At 40.3% G+C, this 17,463-nt stretch overlaps 1 protein-coding gene across 1 annotated transcript in view; it reads left to right on the top strand.

Moving 5' to 3' along the window:
* LOC104941377 (UPF0606 protein KIAA1549L-like) overlaps positions 1–15,529 on the top strand; it is a 34,970-nt gene extending 19,441 nt beyond the window's left edge. Inside the window, exons 4-7 of the mRNA XM_010766469.1 lie at positions 8,092–8,225; positions 11,452–11,576; positions 12,479–12,699; positions 15,374–15,529. Of these exons, the coding sequence (XP_010764771.1) occupies positions 8,092–8,225; positions 11,452–11,576; positions 12,479–12,699; positions 15,374–15,518 (625 nt within the window). The 3' untranslated portion in view covers positions 15,519–15,529. The remainder of the gene's footprint in view (positions 1–8,091; positions 8,226–11,451; positions 11,577–12,478; positions 12,700–15,373) is intronic.
* Positions 15,530–17,463: the final 1,934 nt, after the last annotated feature.

Here is a 17,463-nt window from a genome sequence, read left to right as displayed (position 1 = left end):
ACTAGGTCGGTGAGGTACCAGGAAAGTAGTCTGCCCTTCGCTCTCTTGCTCGTTCTGGTAACGACCATACTATTGTTGGACCATGATTCGTGTGTCCGGTAGAACGAATTTCACATAGAATAGAATCTTAGATAGATATACACGCGACTAGAATCGATAGGAATCACCTCCTCCTTTTGTCAATACTGTAGTGAATGCGTGAGACCCTAAACATCGGAAGGTCAACGCATAAAATAAAAGTTGTCAAAAATGCTGTTTGACACTGAAAAAACTGTACCTTTATAAAAATTCTAACCTGTTTAGTATACACACATTAAGTACCGTGTTAAAGTTTGCCCTAGCTTAATGCAAAAGAGAGAGGTAACCTGAAGTTATTATGATTATTTATTACTAGATGTAAACAAAATAATATTCTCGCGAAAATGTCCACGAGTTTTCGCGAAATGTTATGTGTAATGTGTATAATCTGTACATTCTCAGTAACACCACACCTGTCATGGGTGTCTTCATGTCTATTCTATTCAATTTTGTGTGTTAAGTTATGTAATAAAAAGGCTTTTATTCCAGGGTACCTGGCCTTCATCTACCCGCACTGAAGCGGTGGAGATATAAATAAACCAGTTGATCAACCAATAGAAGAGGGACGAAAGAAACGTTGGTATTTTACATGGTCTTATATAACATCCACACTGGTCGTCGAGATTCCAGGAAACATCGCAGTCAACCTTTTCGAGTGTGTTAAAAGTGTTATGTCATCAGTAGTACCATTGGCGATACTACGCGGTATTTAAACGGATTCACACATGCACACTGTGTGCACGTGTGAATCGTTATATACCGCTAGTCTCGCAATTGTCATTACTTGCAGGATTAGGGTTTTACACAACTCGTACAAAGGTTACGAATGTTTCGACTGCAGTAGATCTCTCAGACCAGTCAGAGGATGTTTATATACAGGCATATCAAATACAATTGTGTCTTCGAGTGTCGTATTTGAATGGAAACAAGTTACTTTATAGTGCAATCATTATATTGCGGGTGACTTCGAAGGCCAGGTACCCTGACATTCAACCGATTTAATTTCACAATCTGTAACCGTGGTTGAGATCAGGATGAGCATGGAGACACCCAATGCATTTCACGTGTGGTTATGGTTCATTTTACGTAATTACGTGATACACAGTAACGCTTGTCGCGAACACTCGTGGACATTTTTCTGACTGGTTTATTTGTTTAATGTACGTAATTAGGTAGCATCGGTGACTTACAGCATTGAGACTCCTCTCTTGCAGTAGTTAAATCTATGGCCAGTGAAATCTTAACACGCGTACTATATGTGTGTGTCGGTAAACAGTTAGTCATTTTTTTATGTTCAGGTACAGTTTTGTCACGTGTCAATCAACCACATTTGCATCTTTATATTATTGCGTTGATGTTTCCTTTGTTCTAAAGTCTCAAGGAGCTTTCGAGACTCGGTGTTGAGAAAAGGAGGATCTCTGTCGGTTCTTTGTCAGTTCTGTATACTATGCTAAATTCTATTCTTTGATATGTTATTAGACACACGGACTATCCTCATTGTCCAAACAATAGTTGGTCGTGTACCACGAAGGCCAGAAGGCTCTGGGCTTGCTTCTTTTCTGCGCTACTCACTGACTGGTTATCTTTCGATGTATCGATCATTTCGATCAAGTGACATCTGTGCTAGTGTCCTTAGCACACCACTTGTGCTTAGTCTATCTAATTGTCATCACTGTTATTCGTGTTTTACCAGCACTTGTCCCAACTGTATCATCAGTACTGGACAAAGCACTTAGGAAACTTCTCATCGCAGTAACGGTGACATATAAGTTAGTTGTGGGTTAAACTAAGTGCGATGGGATAGCGCATTCGGCTGAAAGCATGTCGAAGATATCGATATAACATCAAGTATTACCAACTAAATTTACCATGTAACTTTCAATTCTGACTCCACTGTCATGTACTCTTCACTTAGTTTTCCAAAGTCGTCCGTACGAGATGTTTACGCTACTCAGTTGACCTGTTAGGGAATGCGAAAAGAGATCTAGAAGACTAGTATAAGTAACAAACTGTTTGTGCTTTGTGCAGGTAACACAAGGGTACTACTTGCAGCCGACAGGACGCCTGGTATTACGATTACATAAGTCGCAATTGTAGTATCGATCTACAACATGAAGTGTCAAATGCTTTAGTGAACAATAAATATGAATCGAGGTATATGTATAATACTGATAAGTTACTTACTTTATTGTATACACCTTAGGTCGAAATCAAAAAAGAAAATGAGGAGTTAGAAACGACGATATACCTGGACAAGATTAGGTATGTAACCTAACAGACTAAATCGTGTTGGGTTCGGACAGACACGTGCACTTTTCTCCCTTTAGGTGAAATCTTCACGTCATGTGTGTATATTCATTCATGTTATTATTAAGGGATGACTAATATGATCACACTTTGGAGAAGTGCGAGTGTGCAAGGTAAGACGTTCTGCATGGATACCAATAAAAATTGGAGGTGGATAAAAGGGGGCGAAAGACACCTGATTAGTGATCGTAATTTGATATCACCTCGTCTACGCGTTTCGACTATAGTGGTACGATTAGTTAGTACATCGTAGGTGACTGACCAGATGAAGACCGGTCACCGAAATGTCCGAGTCTAACTTTTATATGTCATTAGTATTTTGTCATACCGTTTCTCTATAATATTGTAAAAGGTGGCATAGTGAATTTAGCGCGGGACTACCCACACAGGTTGGTTCCAGCGACGGGATTTTATTTATCAACAAGCTTTAGGAACATTACATTTAGCAGGGTAAGCTTATCTTATACAACTTATATTCTTATTTTGTACATTTTATTTCAATTTCGACAAATATGGTACTTGGTAATAGGTTGATACCGAAATTGTGGAAGTTAGGCACTTGGTATTGACTTTAACCCAAGGTTTTTAGTTATGGCCAGGGGGTACTGAGACCAATCGTGGTGTATTTTTTGGATTTTTTTTTTTTTTCTTTTTTTTTTTTTTTTTTTTTCTTTTTTTTTTTTTTTTTTTTTATGATAGGTATCGATAACTCTTATGCGGGGTCTGAAATTTTTTTTTCTTGTTTTTCTCTTATTCTGATATGAAACTTAATAACGGGATTTACTCTAAAGCAGTCTGGCTACCTTCTAGTCGACACCATAAAGGAACTGGGGTTATACTCAATTTGTTCGTTGTACATCTTCGGTTCGTCGCTGAGCAACGCGTCGACATGTATGGTATAGTGACGCAGACTCCTTTTTGTCTCTCCCAGCTCTATTACGATTGGCGCCGCCATCGCACCTTTCTGGTCCTAGTAAATAAGACGAGTCGACGACGGAAGAGGTCTCCGCCGTTCACGCGTCCGTGTTTGTGTGGTTTCGTCTCCGCCCTCTCACTTTCGAATGAAAGGTCGCGCTACTAATAGGTAAGACAACCGCGAGGACGCCGCGAGTATACCTTTGTGTGTGGTGACATAATGGAAGGGAGGGTGGGAGGATGAGGAACAGTTAGGTGTACTGAACTGACCTCTGAGGGCCGGGGGTCGGTAACTGGCGGGACGACGACGACGGACACAACACACACACACACCCCCACACACACACACGAACACACGCACCACACACCCCCACACACCACACACACACACACACACACACCACACACACACACACACACACCACACACACACACACACACACACACACCACACACGACACACACGTGTCACTCCCAAAATAGGTAGCGGGCACCGGAGACATTAACAGGCCACAACGAACTAACCTTAGAGGTGGTCGGTGGACCATACAACAAAAACGACGACGGCGAATGTACGGACAATCCGGTTGGTACACACACCACAGTGACCAACAGCGACATGCGACCAATGCACGATCAGAATGGACTCCGTTCTTGTTTCGTATGTAACAGAAGTATGTACAAAGCACGTAGTCATATACCAGGAGGGTTTCGTCAGGTTCACACACACAAAACACACACTAGAAGAAACACACCACATAAACCGTACGTAAGGGATGACTCGACGAAGATAGTTTCGGCGAAACCGAAGTTGGGTTGGACGGTTTGTTATAGTCCCAACAACGACAAGGGTGGAACAGAAAAATTAAAAAAAGTAAGGATACGAGGTATATCCTGCAACATATGTTATGCTTTTCGTTTTATTACAGAGGTGTTATTCTTCACCACGTCACTCCTGAATAAAAACATCCACTCGATCTTGAATCGTAAGTGTCGGGTTTTATTCGAAACACAGTCTCTGGGTTTAGCATACTACGAATGTGTTATTGTAAAACAGTCTTCTATAGAGGTATATAGTAGTTTGGTGAAATAATTTTTTTTAGATTAGATCCGATATTTGTAGTTCCAGTCGTTGCGCCGATTCGATTGCGCCGCTACCAGCCATACTACCGCAAATGCAATTTGCAATAAATCCGTGTATCTCCGAGTCTCAAGTGGCTCAATCCAATAATGGCCGCTAATATATCTGTCTTAGACTTTTTAGGGTGAACCGACGGAATTGGGTCTGGAGAAGTACGTAAATTCGGGGTTTTGTGTAAGTCGTTTTGGAAAACTAAGCTCTGCTCCCTCTGCGTCCTAGCTAGTAGCTAGCACGTTAGTTAGCATCACAGCCTTGTCATTTATATTAGCCTTAACATGAAGTAACATTAAGTAACCCAAAATGTTAACAGTAAGAGTAGTAGTCATATTTCGTGAACCCTTTGAAGAGTACTGTCACCGGTGTTATCATTCTATAATACACAATTTAAGCACGCTAGCATCGGCGATCGCCGATCTTTTCTACTTCATGCTATCTGCACAAATGGTTGACATTAAACATTAAAAAGACCAGGCAGTTCAGAGAGAATCAAAGGAAGGCAGGCAGGCAGCTTTGCATGATATTCTTCTGGACGTGTTTCATTGTGTTGATAGTCAGGGTAGCAATCGTTTTGTTGACAAGACAGTAGTGACGGCCATTTTGGTGACGTGTGTTGTTCCGCGAGACCAGAGATGTAGTTCATTCAGCGTTTCACACAAACAAATGTGTTACTTCACAGTTTTACGACACATTTTTTTTTTTTACTTGCAAAATTATCTTTTAAATTGACAAACATCATATGTGTAATTCGTGGCACAATTCAAACGGGATCGAAAGATAATCTTTCTCTCTCCATTGACTTCAATACATAATTTTTTCGAAATAAGGTCCCATGGAGCTCCCCCGGAAGGGGAGGGACTTCGCCACTCTATAAGGCAAAGACATTTAGTATGTTCAAAATCACCCCCTACTGACTATACAGTGAACTCTTCACTCTCTACACCTTTCATTTGAAGGGTATCTTTGGTTATTTTTAACCTCCACCCTATTTTCTCCGCTTTCTGTGACTAATTCACTACATTAAATATATTGTAGCAATTGCGCATTCAATGTTATCAATGTACATCCACTACAAGTTTATTTTTGCCATTTACAGGCTCAGATTGTAAATGTAAGTATCTTAAAACATTATGGAAAGAGATATTAAACATTTTTCTACGTATCACTTAATCCGCCCTGATGGGTGTGTCCAACCAAGTCCTGCCTAAATATAAATGTTGTTCGGAAATCTTGTATTGTAAATCGTCATTCGAATGGAATTGTTGAATATATAGTAACTAAAACATTGTAAAATAAGTAAGCTGTTATACATGAACCATTATCCAACTATGCTTTAACACCTTATCTTAACATAATCTAAATTGGGTTTCCAAAAATCATACGGTCCATGACTCTGTTACACCACATAAAAACCTTAAAATACTATCCATACATATTGAGAATACCATACCTTAAAAAAAAAAAAAAGAGAATAAGACTTATTTGAATTATTGCCTAACAGTGAGACATTTGTAGACGATGGAAATCAGCTGTGGTATTTCCTTGACCCAATATGAGTTAAACAAGCCAAACAATGTTAGAACCAGCAGCGACTGTTCCAGCTGTACAACCATTCACCTGTCTGAGGAAACAGAGAGGTGTGAGCTGAATGCTAACCGCGGCGGTACGTGGAAAGACAGGAGCATTTATTCTGCTCACTGCTGCCTTCTCCAGAGGGCTGCAGAGTGCGAGGCACAACACACAAAGAGAGGCGGGAGATGAACGTTACTTTCCAGCGGCATGATTATCCATTCTTTTGGCCTTCCTGCGCATGCTCATATGGAACACACACACTGTATTCTTCCCTCCACCCTCCTACTCTTTGTCTAATTCCACATGACTTTGACTGAGACTCGGCCAGCCATTGACCGCTGCTGCTGCTGCTGTGTGTGTGTGTGTGTGTGTGTGTGTGTGTGTGTGTGTGTGTGTGTGTGTGTGTGTGTGTGTGTGTGTGTGTGTGTGTGTGTGTGTGTGTGTGTGTGTGTGTGTTTGCACAGTGAGGGTTTTATCCTCGCCCGTGGCTCTGTAATGTCCGGTGTTGCTGATTTGTGAATCTCACACCACCTGGTATGTTGTTTTTGCTGCTGCCGCTTACATGCCTGTAGGCCAAACATGTGTGTGTGTGCATGTGTGTGTCCTGTACGTGGTTACGTGCCTAGTTTACCTGAGGCAAGAACAAAGCATACATGTCTTCATACATGTTTCTGCATCAGTATATTGGCTCCTCAACAGTCAAGTGTGTGTGTTTGTGTGTGTGTCTTTGTGTGTGTATTTGGCATGCATTCCTACTGAGCTGCTTCTATCAAAGCCCTTGGCTGTTCAACAACCTGCCCAACAATATCAGGGTTGTTGCTGTTCCACTTGTCTTTTAATTTTTTTCATTTCCTATGCTCTCATATAGGATCGTTGTATAAATAGAAAAGCAAATAAATGTCTCACAATAGAGTGGTGCAGTGAGGACTTATTTTTGTAGGTTGAGCTAGAACTTAGCATTTCACAGGCTCCAAAATAAGCTTTGTGTCAGAGACAAATGTATGATGCTTACACATACATTTTGTCAGAATGATTATCTCCATATATCAAAACCACTTTATTAAAAAAAATCTAATCTTAGGCTATAACATCAAGGTCACAACCGCTAAGCTAACGGCGGCGAATGTTCGGTATGATGGCGTTTAGTTATACTTATTTAAGGCACATAGAGGCTTCAGAGATTCACGAGTTAGGTATTTACCGGCGTATTATATAGAACAAAATCTGAAAATCCACTTGGCTTGCCTTAACCCTAGACCTTCTTTCATGCATTTAACCAAAAACACATCAGCAAAACTTTGATTTCGAGACGAGGGAACCAAAATGGATAAAAGGCTAATTTGTTTCAGGATTTCAGGACTCATTCCTGCACCACCCTGTAACTTCAACCAAACAATTATTATCATTCCAAAACACATGAGTAAGTTATGAAAACCAACATTGTAATACATTTTGATTATTACTGCCAGAATGCTAATAACATTGATAGCATCAGAATTCTGTGATCACACTAGAATTTCTGGCGGGATTTGACAGACATTTAGTGATTTTGTTATATTAGTGCAACAACTATGAACGTATCAATTAGGTAATCAAGAGAAACATAATCAAAAGCAAATAACACCTTTAAGTGCAAAAAAATGGCTCTCAAATATGGAGATTTCCCACTTTTTGTCTTTTTATTTTTCTACCATATTAAACTTCTTTGGTCTGACAAAACAAGAAATTTTAAGCATCACATTGCACTTTGTGAAACTGACCTTTTATAGACCAAACCAATTGAAAAAATAATAGGCAAAATAATCAATACTGAATATAATTATTAGTTGCAGCTCTATAACAAAAGAAGTAAAAGACATATGACAAAAAGTAAAGGGAAGAAAACACATAACGAAAACATGCTCAAATTACATTAACTGAGTTTTATATCATGCTCCTTTTCAGGTTTCTTTTATAACATTTAAAGTTTTCCAATATGTTTCCAGTATTAGCCTTGAGATGTTGCACTGCTTCTGTACACCCTGAGACTCACAAGCTCTCCTTCCTGTTCTTGCCTCACTCTGTTGCCATGGATACTACAGGCCGTTGCCAAGCGAGGAGGACGGCTCGGTGTCGAGCAACGGCTCCGCGAAGCTGAACACCAGCAAGAGCTCTTCAGCCCGGAGGACGGCGACCGGCAGCAGCAGCAGGAACGGGAAGGAGAGGAGCACCAATGGTGAGGGGGGGGGGAGATATGGAGGAGATATGGAAAGGGGGGCTCAGAGAGAGATACATCGATACAGAAAGGATAAAAGATGAAAGAGAAAAAGTTATAAGTGATGGAAGAACTCTGAGATTAATAGACAGACAAACACATAAATGGATGAATCATTTCCTTTACGTCTGCCACCACTAGAAAGACTGTCATTGGTAATAAACAAGTATTGGTCACCCTCCACACACACCACACACTCTTACACTATTATATTTTACCCAAAGGATAATTACTAAGATCTAATAAAGTACACATGAGCACAAACACACTCATACAGTACATGCCGTGACTCAGCTAGCTCCTGTCAGTCATCGTCAGTGACAACACACACTCATCACATGTCTTTTCAATCATAACTGAATCAAGAGAGACATCTCAGGTGTTCGTATTTCAGTGTTTTCATCTGACTTTGTTCGAGTATGAATAGCTGAAAATGTAAGATAGAGATGAGAGCTAAAAGATGGCAGACATAAGCACAGCATCAAGTTACTTTAGATTGGAATCACTGAGGAAACACAGAAGAGTTCTCGGAGAGTTGTGACAGCGTTCCGTCAGATTAGGTGTTTTTCGATGCATACAACCCACAGCATATGGTTTGAGCGTTAGCAAAATGACTCATCGTTAAACCTGTGAGAAAAACTCTGAGGAGCTATTAAAAACAAATCAGCACTGTCATTATACCAGCTGAAACAGAAACGCTGGTGTCGCTCTCACCTTGTGAGTCTGATTATGAGTCACTGATGTATTCAGAGAACTTGATACAGCGCTGGAGGCGGGGACTAGAGGGGGATTGTTCTGTATTCAGCTTTTAGAACATTTTACAACTTTTAGCTCCTACTGATTTACATGCTATTCAAGAGTTTGTAATACATTTAACTTGTAAATATATATATTTATATATACGCTCATTTACAGATGTCTCTTTCCTGATGCAGGTTAATGGGAAGAAGTATTTCTCAGCCCAATAGCATCCCTTGACAGACACAGAAGATGTGTCATCATGGCAAAACGTGCTCCTGCAGACTCGCACTGTAGCAGGAACTTCTGCAAATCTGTTTAATAAGCTGTACAAATGTGTCAAATAAGTCAAAATGTAAGGTACTAGAACTTCCCTACTTACTTATACTTTTGCTTGATTATTTTTTGAGAAAATAGTTGTACTTTTTAATCCACCGCATCAATTTACAGTTTTACTTTGCAGATAAATAGGAATAATACAAAATATAAATGAACTAATAAAGTATGTTGTATTATTATAGGTTAAGCTTCCTAGCATTATACTATATAAACTATAAACACTACCTCTACCAAGCATAACATTGAGTGGATAAAAACATGAATGCGTTATGTAAGGGATAATGTGCAGCGATGCGGTCATTATGGGGAAAAGAACACAAACAGGCTGATCAGGAGCCCGACGCAAAGCTGAGGGATCTAGATCGGCATGCATGCAGTTTGCTTTTCAGTTAAATCGAACGGACTTCTTTGTGCAGATGTGAGCGTCCTTAACAACGGTCAATAAATCCTTGACAGTGGTCTGTCTGTTCTGGATTAACAACGTGTCACATGTTCTGAATTGACCAATCAGAATTGAGTATTCAACTAAGCCATGTAATAAAATAATTTATTACATGCATATTATTCTGAAAAGGACCATATGGAAAACAATTTCTTTCCCAAAGCGTTGGAAAGGTCATGGAAATGTAACCAAAGTTGCATCAAATATAATTTATATTTTATCTAATCGCCGAAATAGTAATACTATAACGATAATACATACTGTATCGTTTAGTAATGAAATGTAAAATGGCATTTAACTGTAGAGGTATTTTGCTGGTGAGAGATTTTTACAATCACGCCCTCTAGTCTACAGTGGCTTTAGTCTGTAGGAGCTAGTAAGCCTACTATTTGATTTGTTTTAGATAGGCACAACATGTTTCATATGCAGACCTTATTTTCCAGCTTACCATGTTAAAATAAAAATGTTTCAGTGGTAAGAAAGAGTAATTTTTTTTTGGTCATGAAAAATTAGGTAAAGGTCATGTAGAAGTCATGGAAAAGTCATTGAAAATCATTGGTGAAAAAGTGTATGAACCCTGACCAGTGTTATCCTATTTCCGCTTCAGCAATAATAAATTGTTATACATTTAGTTTCACTTGTTAGATGCTTTTACCCGAAGTGACTTATGGCACATTTCCATTGCAGGGCCTCGCTCGGCCTAGTACGGAATAGTTGGGCCTTGTTAGGCCTTGTTAGGCCAGGCTCACTTTATGCTGCGTTTCCATTACAGTTTAGTAGCTGGGGCAGTAACTATAGTAACGCAGTGNAGGCCAAAAATGAATTACGTCTGAATATCTTTATTATTTTTACCACTTTTAATTATTTGTGGGCTCGCACATATACCAAAATAGACTAATGTACACTGCAATAATGCAGTGTACATTAGTCTATTTTGGTATATGTGCGAGCCCACAAATAATTAAAAGTGGTAAAAATAATAAAGATATTCAGACGTAATTCATTTTTGGCCTTACTTATTTCACTTCAACTTTTATATATTTCAGACACTAGGCAAGTTCACTGTACTCTGGTGACATTTAGCTCAAGCTGGCATAACACCTGTAGTAACTTAATTCTGACCCGAGTTTTGTAAACAATCTTCCAGCACCCATGATCAATGTTTATAGCAATCAGGAAACATTCACAGCTCACAACTACACATCGCTTCCCCATCATGAATTGTTTGATAAAAAAAGTTTAGCGAGGTCCGGTTACACATATGTTGAGCGAAAATAGCGGAAGGATACAAAACAAACAATCCAGACGAGGCTGGTGTTTGCCACGTGTGACGTCACACAGCTGGGTTAATGGCTGGCAAGCTTTTCGCTACCGGAGCGGAATAACACGGGAAAGTGGCACACATTTCATGTTATTTGGGGGGTATTTATGGAAAGAATCATTGATGTTGATATGTCAAATGAAACAGTGGAAAGTGATGAAGCGATTTATTAACACAGAATAACGTTTATTTTGGACATTTCATGGACTTTAAATTTCACAATTATACTCGGATGATTGAACAACATTTGTATCTGAATTACAGGGAATTGGCAGAATGCGTAATTGATCTCAGCTTCCTGGAAGTAATGTTTCTGTCTAACCTATTTGTTTTCCTCTTCCTCTCAGACCCCTATGAAGACCATTCCAGCTCCCTGCGTCTCATCACCATCAAACCAATGACTGCTCAGCCCACCTACTCCTACCCCTCCTCCTCCTCCCACAGCCAGGACTCTGTGGTCCTCAATGGGGAGGTGAGTCTGCTCACACACACATATATCCATAATGCACACACACCCTCAAGGCCTATCATACTCAGCTGTGAGGTGATCCTGCAGCGTTGACAGTATAAGGCAGAATCATGATGCATTAAATGTATGCCTCTCCTGTGTTATAGTGTGTTATTTTAAGCCCTGATAAATAATAATGTTTAAAAATTGTCTTAGGCTATTAACATCAAGTATTTTTTAATGACTTACAAGGTCAAGGTTTTAATACTGCATACATATTTGTCACATTTATTATAATAATTCCTATAGAACCTCCAACTGCTCCAGGGCAACCTCTCTCACACCAGGGATTAAAGAGGACATATTGTTGTCCCTCTATTGTGACATGTTAACATATTTCAATGTGCAAAAAGCTCTTTATTTGTCTCAAACTGCCTGTGCTGCAGCACCTCTTGGATTCGTTAGCTGGCAGGCTCTGTTGTGATTGGTCAACCACTCAGTGATGTCCCGCTCCTTAGACTATCACTTATAAACTGTTGGAGTGTAAGCCAATAGAATGTCAGGTAAGTAAATCAAAAGAGTCACTTCTCACTCTTTTCCTCCCTTCCTCTTTACTCGATTTCTCTCTGCACCTCTCTGCAGCTGAGACAGAGATAACACAGGCTGAAGATAAATGATCCCTCAATCTATAAACATAAGACCAGAACATTCCCTCGGGCCCTCTCTGGTTTCCAGTTCAGTTGCGATTGATCGAGTGTGCATTAGCAGAAAATATCATGTTAGGGTGTAACACATTCTGTGAGTATGGAGCTGTAGGGAGTGTTTGGTATCACATTTAAAACAGAGGAACAGTCCATCATAAAAAAATTAAAAACAATCTCAATTGGAAATGAATTTCCTTTCCTCCTCTGATGGATTGTCTGCAGGCGAACCACGCAGGGCTGAAGCAGAAGTCGGACATCGAGCACTACAGGAACAAGCTGCGGCAGAAGGCCCGGAGGAAAGGCTACGGAGAGTTTTCTCTGTCCGAGACCGGCAGCCACGGCTACAGTCACCGCGACGCCAGGCACAGTCGGCATGACAACGGGGTCAAGGAGCCACTGACCGCTGAGGAGAAGAGGGCCTCGTTCGCTGGGTGTCATAAGAGGTAAGGTGCAGTGACCTGCAGTGAGGCAGTGGGGGGGTTAATGGGGGTAGTATCTAGTATCATCTAGAGCAGGGGTCGGCAACCCCTGGCACTGGCACGCGGCACCGTAACCAGTGGCACACTAGGAATAAGTGGAATAAGTGTGCAAAATATTTAAATTAATTTTCGGATCCTTAACGCCAGAGCGCGTCTCCCCGTTACCTGCAGAAGGAAGCCATGCACGCAACGCAGCCCCGCTCTCTTTATCTCCAGGTGACTTTCTGCCGCTTTCCTCCGTGGTGCAGTGCTGATCGTTTCACCACGGAGGAAAGCACTTCACTAATTGCAGTACCCATAAGGAGTTGTACAAATGTTTTTGCGTGGTTGTGTTTATTTAGTTGAAAGCCCAGTGGCGATCTGCTCATCTCTCATCGAAATAATATGCTACAAAGGGGGGGACTGGCCATCTGTGTGTTGAACTTTCCTGTCGGCTCCCAGACCGTAGTCGAGGAGGGCAGAAGCAACAAGCTTCAGGTTCAATAACCCACTTTAGCTTAAATGACTGGAGAGAGGCGAGCTCTTCTTGGGAGGACGTTGCATTTATTTAGCTGTTCTTCTGTTTCACAAAATACATCACAGACCTCTGTTTTTCTGCTTTCCCGTTTCACTTCTAGAAACATACACACGTTCTCTCCATAGGTTCTCTCACTGTCGCTCTACACACATGCACAAGCGCAACCCTCTCAACTTTCTCTCAGGGACAGCGGATCTCATCTCACTCTGCATGGACCCTAATATCATAACTTGTGTGTTCTGGAGAATCACAGAACGGACGATCGTCCTTATTATTATGCCGTTTAAACCAATTATTTAAATGTGTTTGTTAAATGTAAGTTGCGCTGACAGGTCCACACACTGCTTCCCCGCAGCGAGGCTCCCCCGCCCTCCTGCTGATAGTTGACGAGCGTCAAGCTCCTCAACCCCCCCCCGTTGATAATCATCGATCGTTGGCACGCTGATAAAAAATTTTTTTTTAAATGGCACTTCATATCCAAAAGGTTGCCGACCCCTGATCTAGAGTCAGAGCCAGATTACACACATATGAACCCCTTTTAAAATTGCTGATATTTTCTGTTCATACTTAACTTCAGGCATTGGTGCAAAGTAACTAAGTACACTTACTTAAGTATTGTACCTAAGTTCTTTTTGACATAAGTATTTTCATTTAATGCTACTTTATACTTCTATTCCACTACATTTATTTTAACACTCACAGTTACAAGTTACTTTGTACAAATACAAACACACAATGTGCAGATATTGTATAAATCAGTACAGTACTACAGTACTAATCTACACAGTATTTCTAGTATCTAAGTTTTCCAACATTGCCACACTACAATACTAAATTGGTCCTACATGTATACAGTAAACAACAGTAACAATCAACCATAATAATAATAATATACTGTGAAAAGATCCATTCTGTGTAATGAGAACTTTAACTGATAATGATTCTGTTCTATATTATTCTGAAACGGGTCATTGTGCAGAATGAGTACATTTTGAAATCGTGACATTTACTTGCAGTGGAGTATTTTGACTTACCTTTACTTAAAGTACTTTACTTTTAGTAAAGGATTTGATTACTTCTTCCAACACTGAGCTCAGGTATTAACGTTCATTATTTTCGCTCCCTGTTTTGATTGAAAGTCTAATTTTGAGAATGTTTTAAGGCTAGACATCATGTTTGCCATTGTTGCAGCTGCCCCCAGTAGACATACAGTACAGTATACATATATATGAGCCCTATCAGATATCATAGTTTTGTTCAATTTCATCATTATTAAAGAAGTGTTAGTATAAAGTGCTTAACAAGGTTTCCACTGGGAACCACAGACTGCTTTCGGTGTGCAGCTGTAGAGCATAGTTGCTTAGCAACACATAAGGAGTGAGTTGAGTGAGGGGTGATATTTGGTCAGCACATTAATATTTTAACGTTCATACAGAAAAGTGTTTGTTTGTTTGTGTCAGTTACTGAATTAACACAACCTTTACCTGCAGTTATACTTACTGTTCAGACTATGTAAAGCAGCTGTTTGCCTTCTCAATCTGTGGATGTGTGAAGTCATATGATTGACAAGTGACGTCAGGGATGTGCAGAAACACCAGAGCATTAAGCACCACTCAGGTTTTTATGTAAAAATGGAATTTAATGAAGCTCACTTTCCACTTTTAAATTACCTGTCCATTGATTTCTGTTAAATCAAACTACTGATTAATATGGTAAGACTGAGAAAATGTATCCCAACAGTTTTTAATAATAACAATAATTACAAAGTAATAATACAAATAATTATACTAACAATAATATACATAGTACATGTTTAATTAGCGCTGCTCGAAGACACTATACATATACAGGATCAAATTCCCCAAACAATTATTTAAAAAAATATTTTTAAAATATTAGTCACAGATTCAAAGCAGCTTTGAAATGGTGAGTTTTGATTTGTGTTTTAAATATGGACAGATTAGTGCGATCATGAATGTGATTGTGAAGGGAGTTCAATCCCCCCAGGTTTAGGTTTCAACTGAAAATGTTCCAGAACCTCCACTAAAATGCAGCAGATGAGATCTACAGTACAGCCCTGAGCTGTAGTTACAGTGTGTTTCCTCACACCTCTTCATCCAGGTACTCCCACCCACGGGAGCCCACCTACTGGAGCCGGCAGTCCCTGAGCTGCCCGAGCCCGGTGGAGACGGAGATGGACCTGCTGGTGCTGAGAGAGCGATCCCGGAGGGGAATCCGCAACAACGGCTACGACGTGAGTACCTGATCCCTCTGGGGAGAGCAGAGACAGAGGGTGTTTCTCAATGTTGAGGAAGGCTCCTCCAGAGCCACTACTTCAAGGATGCTACGTCATCGAGTCCCGCCAAAGGACTGTTCCAATGTCCAGGTCCTTGGAATTTTACCGAGGCCAGCGTCCTTTGTTGCGGGAAATTGGGAGACTGCACATGTGTATCCTCCGCGGTCTTAAAATCCCCACAATGCTTTGCGCACGGACCAATTTCCAAAATCTTTGGCGGAAATCGCGCTCCATTTAAGGCGGGGCCTCGCATATGACACACACTTGCACACCTGTTAGCCTGTTCCACCATTGTTCGTTTTCCGAGGCTAGGAAGGATTCCTGCCTCGCTTCTGAAGGACCTGACTCGGAAGACATGTCCTACCAAGGAAGCGTCCTCGACATTGAGAAACACCCAGGGTCCTTTATTTCAAAACACTGATGCAGAAGAAATGCGCACCAGTGCAAATAAAAATATGTAGGATGCAGTTCAAAGTTTTCACAAAGTGAGTAGAGGATGTGATGGGAAATATTCAGAAAAATACCCAACTGCAAACTAGGTCAAGTCAAAACTTGAAGTTTGATTTTGTAAAACACTATATTTTTTACAGTCTTAAATATAAATCAGAGTAAGAACCAGAATTGGTTTTATTACCAAGTAGGTTTATACAAATGAGGAATTTTCTTGGATACATCAAAATATTCTAATATTATACATGCCGTTGATGTCAGGTAACGGAAAAACACAAAACAATACTTTTGAATGTAATATTGAATACAATAAAAAATACTCAGTACATCCAATATAAATATATTTCGTTTCCACTATATTTTTGACATTTTTTTATTACATTTTTTTTGTCAGAATAAACGTAGGTCTCTGAATTAAATCTGTGTGTGAATCTGATTGTCATCGCTACCTTATATTTAAGCGTTTATTGTGCACCCACTGAAAAACTGTCCAGCATCAGTAGAATGGCTTACGTGGTTACTTGTATAGGTTGAGGTTGTTCTAGGGCTGTTGCTTGGCGTGGGGAGAATATTGCTCCACTTTCTCTGGTCCCCGAGATTCGGCTTCCAGTAGCTCTGGAGACAGCTTTCGCACCTGTGGCCACTAACGGTCATAATTTCTCTGCTTTGTTTCAAGACCCGCATCAGAAAGCTTTTGAATGGTGGTACTTTTCCAGTTGGTCTACCTGCTCTTCACGTAGCTCTGCATGTCGTCTTTTAGGTGCTTTTTTTTTCTGGAGATAGGCACTCCTCAATCCACTCCTCCATAGTAAGACCCCCCCCGGAGGCCAAAGTTAGCCTTAAATGTTTCCATCTTAAGCTTTGTTAGTTAGTTAGTTTCGTAACGGACGTAATGTAACAGTTTTAACGGTTGTAGCTTTTCTCAGACGCGGAGGGATACATGACTTGAAAGTAAAAGTAACTACAATCCTACCCGTGACATACGCTCATTATATCACGGCTAAGAACCAATCAGATTGCTTGATTTGACTTTTCCGTTTTATAATTGTACGTTAGGCCCAACCTCCCAATCAAATGCCCCCCCCCCATGGATTCAGGTCTGCCGCCGGTTCTGAGTACAGTTTCGCATAAATGCTAACTTCAAGAAGGTTAACATTTTTATATTTTGTTGAATTTTATAGAGGTACTTATGGTTATTTTTGAGGCGTTAGTTTTTCGTGCTGTTGATTATATTATGTTACACACATTTATTCACCTAATTGATTCCCTATATAGAAAACTGCAATACAGACCTCTGACCAGCTGACTCATACAGGGTGATGATAGAACCAAAACATGGTAGTGGTGGCAGAGTAAAGCTCTGACACGTTGTTAAACGAATAAAATAATCTTCTGTGAGTATTTCTAACTTTAATCCTTTGCTCCGACTCTGAAGCTGGGAGCTCACACCTCGAGGATTAACAAA

This window comes from Notothenia coriiceps, unplaced genomic scaffold (genome assembly GCF_000735185.1).
Source record: "Notothenia coriiceps isolate Sejong01 unplaced genomic scaffold, NC01 NC01_scaffold00003339, whole genome shotgun sequence".
In the NCBI taxonomy this organism is placed as follows: domain Eukaryota; kingdom Metazoa; phylum Chordata; class Actinopteri; order Perciformes; family Nototheniidae; genus Notothenia; species Notothenia coriiceps.
The sequence above is the reverse complement of the archived record's forward strand: the minus strand, read 5'-3'. Positions and strand labels throughout refer to the sequence as shown.